Raw genomic sequence first — 7,234 nt, 5'->3', positions numbered from 1 at the left:
TGGAAGGAAACAGGAGTACTCAGAGGAAAATCCACATAGACAATCTGTGCTGTTGGAGATGTGAGGCTGAAGATGTGCTCAATACACCACCTTATCAAGTATTGTTCAGTCTCTGGTTATTATACCATAGGTTAGTTATAAAGGTTGCATAAAACACACCTATACATCAAAAATGCGTTTTTATGCCAGAATTTTCCCAAGAATGACGTAAGGTGTGTGTGTGTTTTTTAAGACTTTACAGTACCTTCTTGAAAAAGTGAGCTTTCTGTGACACCTGGTCGCTGTTTTTGCCTTTGTTGTAGCATATGGTGGTGCCTGAGAGCCAAACCAATAACTGGTTGAACAAACTAAAGTGTCGTTTTCGATTGAGTAGAATATGCGAGGTGCAATTAAAAAAAACTTTAGTACGCGCGCGCGTGCGAGAGAGAGAGAGACGTAGAGAACCGAGAGCCTTTTGATACTGTCGCTTGTACTCTACATTCGCAAACGTAACATTTCGGCGCGATCTTAAAAGATTTCCACATTGTCAAAGGTCCTCTGCACTGAGTTAAAGAGAAATTTGAAACATGCATCATCTGCACTTTTGGATCTATTTCATAGGTAAGCAATAACGCATCAACTTTTTATAAGCTTCTCCGGTTTATTGTTTCACTTTGATTAACATTACCATTTTGAAGTTGTTAGGAAATTATTGGTTTGAAACATATCTTTGCTTTAATCATGTCTATGTATGCATGTATATCTAAATGATGTTTCCACATTATACATCTGCACGAGGGACGTTCCAAAAGTTTCTGCACTTAACATATTTTCGTTGGAAACGGTGACGGCGGGATTAGTATTAATTGGGAATTAAAAAATTGGTACAACACTGGGAAAACTGCATCGCAAACGAAGGTGACTTTGCAGAAAAGTGATGGAATTTGCTATTGAAATTCTTAATAAATAGAGTTTATTTTTGTACATCTTGTTTTCACTTTCTGGAAACTCTAGAGGGAATAAAATCGTATTCAGCATAAATGCATATTTCCCCACTGTCAAATGTTAAGGGAATTTCTTTCTTTCTTTCTTTCTTTCTTTCTTTCTTTCTTTCTTTCTTTCTTTCTTTCTTTCTTTCTTGTGGCGTAGTGATTAGCACCGTTCCTTAAAAAGTTATTACCTACGCTGTAAAATACGAGTTTGAATGGGTTTTACGCCCGTTTTTCCTCCTCGGCCTCTAGAAGACATAAGCACTATGTGTTAATTTGCGATTACAAATACACCTCGGTGTTAGTGTGGCTGTATGCTCTTCGATGGACTGATCTGTCCACGGTGAATAGGTCTGCCTACTACGACCGTAAAATGGATAATGCGGGATCATATGAAGGTATTTTAGATATTGAATTGATGAAAACGACTATTGATTTATCAGTTTGTTTGCTTGCTTCTTTGTTCTACATATACAATTTAAACCTTTTTGATTTATTTTTTTCAGGTATTGCAACGAGCGCTATCTTCCAGATTATCCAGTCCCCAACGTTTCTGCAGCTATATGTTGGAGACACCGCGGTCATCCATTGCAGTCTCTTAGGTTGCGCAGTCAGACGTTATTTCTGGAATAAAACTACAGAATGCGAAAATAGGACACATGACCTTTTTAATAGTAGCCGGATATCGATTTCTGTGTCCGGCACTATTAGGGTTGAAAACGTGACGGGTTCTGACAGTGGGCTGTATTACTGCCGAGTGATCCACAGGTGCTTGAAGCAGAGCCCTGGAGCAATCCATGGTAACGGGACTCGTTTAAAGGTCTTGGGTAAGAAATTCTTTAAAGTTCGCGCGGCTTTTAAAGTTAATTTATCGTCATTTCAGTAATATTGCAGTAATATAGTTGCGCAAACTGGGCATTTTGCATTTCAAACACTCCATCAAAACCACAGATTCTGAAGCCCACCGCTTTTTTGTAGTTGGCAATATAAGTTTTTTGATGCCTACAAGCCTCAGGAGTTGGCCACAGGCTTAAACCTCACTTCTGTCTCACTATGTAACCAAGATAATATATTTTAATATATCTGCCCTGCAGAAGTTCTTGAACGTGGGTGCCTCAGTGTGTGAATGTGTCTGTGAGGATCTGGTGCCCCATTTAAGACAGAAAAAAAATACCTTTATGCCAATATTGTTTAAACTCTGACCATTGAATTATTACTATTTTATATTATACTGCATTGCTATCACTGAGACAGTAGCTGGAATGGATATATGCAGTTGTGCCTTTTACCTTATTAGTATCTCATAATCTTTATTTTAGACAGTAAAAGTAAATTATCCAATATATTTTCAGGCATTTTACTGGTAATTGTAACTGTCAATCCTCCAGGTTTTTCCTTCTTATATTTCTATTTTCACTTTTTTTTTCCTCAAAGAGACCCCCAGTCTGCACCTCCAGTTCAATTTATCTTCTAACAATCCTGAAGACCTCATCCTGACCTGCAGTGCTGTGGGTTTCTACTCTTCCGATTTCACTCTGTCCTGGCACCATTCTCTCCCTGAGGTGCTCTATGCCACCCAGCAGGATGCACACCCAGCCCTTCAGGTTGGCACATACAGCCGAAGCTCCACTCTGTTGGTCACCAAGACACTGTGGGCACCGGGGACTGAGATTGGGTGTGAAGCAAATCATACATCATTGAGAAGACCTCTGAAGAAGTACATTAGGAGTCCATTAGAGAAAGGTGAGGTTACACTTTGTTATGATTCAAATGCATGCAAATTATAATTGCAGATTATTTTTAAAATGTGTTTTTATAATGTAAAATACTTGATGATGGAACATGCATGATTTTTTTTTCTTCTAGTGCCGTTTATTCCAGGTATTAATAAAATTATTAATAATTGTTTTATTTACTGCATTGGAAATATTCAATAAATAATTGATCATAAAAAGATGTAGTTTAATATGTTTACTTTTTTTTCTTTTTGTCTAGCTGACTCAGGTTTGGAATATGCATATTTATTTGCTCTTCTTGCTCTGCCAATAATTTTGGGCTGCATTTATTTCATTTTGAATTTCTTCAGAACCACAGCGGAGTCAGGTAACAACCAGAGAATTTTACATTTTCAACAATTTACAACGCATGTATATTGGATGGTTTAGACATAAAATCAACTGCTGCTCTTTAGCCTCAAATTCACTTTAGTCATTTAATTTAATGATTATCAACAGCAAGGTGTTTCTGTTTGCTGCATGGATCAGGCATTTATTTATTTGTTTCTTTGTTTGCTTTATTGATTTTATTGTTGTCACTGTTGATTTCATTTTCTGAAAGGTGGTGTTTTTTAAATTTTTAAAGCAAAGGAAAATATTTTAAAAAGTGCAGCATCTAATAATGATAAATTAAACTGATGGATAATTATAATGATGTAATAAATGATACTGCAGTGGGTTGGCGCCCTGCCCGGGGTTTGTTTCCTGCCGTGTGCCCTGTGTTGGCTGGGATTGGCTCCAGCGGACCCCCGTGACCCTGTAGTTAGGATATAGCGAGTTGGATAATAGATGGATGGATGGATAATAAATGATAAAGTGAGGCTAAATCTAAAAGATAAAAATGTACCTATCAATCAGGAAGAACTAAATAATGTTTATACCAAATTTTAAATTACAGCTGAAACATAAAGTAAAATTATTTTTATCTAATAAGAAAGTTCAAATGGTTCCCTGTAAACTCATATTATCAAGATTTAGAGTTTTGTCTTTGATTTGACTGTGTCTGGTAGTGATGGCACTAATCATCAGTCCAGTTTCAAGTGTATCAGCATAACTTTGGTAAAAATGAAAAGCAAAGATTATACCCATGATAAAATAATAGAAAAAAATTAAGCATGCCATCTTTTGATTCTGTCGCCTGTAAATGCTACATGAATTATTTGGTGTGAAGATGCACTTTTCTGAACATTCAGACCTGGTAGGGTGTGAATTCTATGTTAATATTTTGATTGGCACAATCTAACAGCGTTTATTGTAGCCTCAGTAACTGCTGCCATTTCTAACAAGTGCCCCCTGTGAGCTCACTGAATTCAATTCTTATACTTGATCAGTTCATGACAGTCTGCTCAATGACAGATACACATGGAAGAGAATGCTGGAGAGTTTCATTTCATTTTTAAAAGCCTTAAGCTAGAATGCTACTCCTGAATGTCTGATGTAGAACATTCAATGACCTTATTGGAAAATTAAGAAAATAGTTTTAAAAATTCCTTGAATTTATTTAAACATAAATGATCCCTCTCTTCTTGCCACCATAAGTTTGGATTATGTGAGTTACCCCAACTTAATTGTGAATGCTTGTTTTAAATGTTTTAAGCATTAAAATTAAACAAAATGGTACATAAAAATAGATAGATAGATAGATAGATAGATAGATAGATAGATAGATAGATAGATAGATAGATAGATAGATAGATAGATAGATAGATAGATAGATATTCATTTTGGTGTAGCTGGCAGGATACATAGATAGATAGATAGAAATTAATTTTAGTATAGCAGGTAAGATAGATAGATAGATAGATAGATAGATAGATAGATAGATAGATAGATAGATAGATAGATAGATAGATATAAATTAATTTTAGTATAGTTGGTAGGGTAGATAGATAGATAGATAGATAGATAGATAGATAGATAGATAGATAGATAGATAGATAGATAGATAGATAAGGTACTATATAATAGATAGATAGATAGATAGATAGATTATAATTTATTTGTCCCCAAGGTGAAATTGAAATTTTACAAAAGCTCCTAAAAATGCATAAATAAAATAAAATACAATAAAATAAAATAAATATGGTATAAACAAACAACATCCCATAACCCCCAAACACACATAAAAGTGTCTGGTTTGGATGATAAAGAGCTGCTGCTGTTAACAACAGGCTTGTAGGTGGCACATGTTAATATTTATAAGGCATTAGAAGTGTATACTAATATTTAGTGTGTTTCATACTCTGTAACCCTTTTTTTTGTGTGTTTTTTTCTTCTTTATTTAGTTGTTATTTCTTGTTTGAACATTTCTTTGATTCTTAAAATTAATGTAAGCATATTCATATGAATTTTATTAAATTCTCCAATCAGATGCTGCTACATCCAGAGGTAAAAGGAACAAAGAAATGGTAAGTTTTCACAGAAAAGAAATCTAAAACACACTAAAATTAACAGGCTAATCTAATGAACCAGCCATCTCACTACAGTGCTCCTGGTCTTTCTGTATTCCTTATCGTATTTCTAAAAAGGCCAGTCATTCACAATTTGTAGACAATTTGTATTCATTTTTCTATGAGGCTCCAGTTTTTTCCCTCTAATAAAGCAGAGCGTCCTAAGAAATCTCCTCCACCATCACTTGTTCTTCCTGTGAACCCATATTGTGTATCATCACCAGAGTGAATGAGCCGTGATAATATACATGAATGAAGGTTGTGTTTTTCAGTGACCAATTCCTGATCTTATCTAAGGGAAATGTTCTGGTATGATTTGATCTAAAATGTTCTGGTCAGAAACCTCAATGATATAAAAAGGTGATGCTCCTCTGGAACAGGACTCCTACTAAGTGATGTTTTGATAAAAATATATAGAAAAGGTTTGGTTGAAATTACTACAGAGAAAGAAACCTCTGTCAGTTAAGATTCATATACTGTATTGTATCTTCACAGGTACTTTTGGATAAATGTGTTAAAAAGCACATGAAAATTGCAATTAGTATGTGATATTTTAGTAATCAGAATCTATTTTTTATTAGTAACATTTAGATAAAGATCAAATCGAATTTCACAATTTAGATAATAACTCAATTGTAAAAAGTTTTTAAACATTTCCCTATTTTGCTTCTTTTAATGCTCATTGTAAATTAATTTTAAAACCATCAAAATCACTTGAAATTCTTCATGCAGTAGTGCTTGAAAATAAATGAACATAAGAGTTCAGGGCAAGACTTTTCACCCTAAATCCAAGTTTTGCCCTCCTTTGCCAGCTTTTAAGCCCCCTAAATTGACTACAAGGTCCTTATTCTAATATGTATTGAAAAGGTCTGGCTAAACACACATGCAGTTTTTTTAGGTTATTTTCATCCCAGATTAAGCAAAACTCAGCTGTAAAGTAATTCTTATTTTTTTGTTTTGGTCCAGGAGGAGCAGGTTGAACTGCAGTATTCCATTTTCTTGAACAAGGACCTAAAGAAATTCCCTTTCATTCAAAAACAGAAACATCACCAAGTGTTTATACAAGCAGGTGAAGCTGAAAGTTGGGGATTTCGTAAAATCTGAAGACAGTCATGTACATGCTGTGGTAGATACGTGTCTGACTTCGGATGATACCACAGGGGATGGAAGATGTTTTACCGTGGATTCATCACAGGACTGTGGCTTATGGTGAAGAGTTCTTAATTACTGCTGCCTTTTCATTATTACAAGAAATGTTGTGTTTGGAATTTAATGAAATTGTTTAGTAATGCAAAGCAAAAGATACGGTTTACATTTAATAACTCCAAGAATGAGATAAGAATTGTTTAAATGTTTATATGTATGCTTCTGGATGTAATGTGATGTGAATATTTAAATCAAAACAACCTTAAAGTGTTACCTATTATGAAACATCCATTAAAGAAAATATAAAAATTCTAATATACTAATGCTATACTATGCTAATATAATAAATCCATATCGATGGATTTAAAGGCAACTCTGCAAAGACCTGAACAGAAGGTGGCATGGCACTACCTAACTTTCAATTTTATTATTGGGTGGCAAAAATATACATGCTTAAAAAGACCTGGCACAAATTAATGAGTTTACATCCAGCCTGGTCAGCAATGGAAATGGAATCTAGCTCTACTTATTTATATGCTCTTCTTTGTTCCCCAGTTAATACTAATTTTTGTCAATATACCAGTACTCCAGTTGTCCACCAATCACTCTGAATATGAAACCAATGCAGGAGGCACGTCAGGGCAGCAAAACTTTCATCTATTTCTCTTCTACACAATATCACCCTTCTCAACCCTCTCAGTGTTACTCAGTATTTAATCTTTGCAAAGACACTTAGAGAACAAGATAACATATTTGCATCTTATGAACAATTACACTTCCAAATTTAACTTCCCAGCAACACAGTTTTTCCATTGTTTTCAAATTAGAGTTTTTCTTAAATGAAATCTACACAATTTTTCACACCTCCCACCCATTTCTATTCCAGAGCAAATAC

The 7,234-nt window shown here is 34.6% G+C and overlaps 1 protein-coding gene across 1 annotated transcript; it reads left to right on the top strand.

Annotated features, from left to right (window-relative positions):
• The first annotated feature begins 454 nt into the window (after window positions 1–454).
• On the top strand, window positions 455–6,297 carry LOC120536382. Its single transcript, XM_039764706.1, has 6 exons — window positions 455–600; window positions 1,475–1,795; window positions 2,403–2,711; window positions 2,964–3,071; window positions 5,114–5,151; window positions 6,160–6,297. Exons 1-6 carry the CDS (start codon window positions 567–569, stop codon window positions 6,295–6,297), a joined length of 948 nt encoding a protein of 315 aa, XP_039620640.1. The 5' UTR covers window positions 455–566.
• The last annotated feature ends 937 nt before the right edge of the window (window positions 6,298–7,234 follow it).

This window comes from Polypterus senegalus, chromosome 10, assembly GCF_016835505.1.
Source record: "Polypterus senegalus isolate Bchr_013 chromosome 10, ASM1683550v1, whole genome shotgun sequence".
In the NCBI taxonomy this organism is placed as follows: domain Eukaryota; kingdom Metazoa; phylum Chordata; class Cladistia; order Polypteriformes; family Polypteridae; genus Polypterus; species Polypterus senegalus.
Note: the sequence above shows the minus strand (reverse complement) of the source record. Positions and strands in the feature narration are given on the sequence as shown.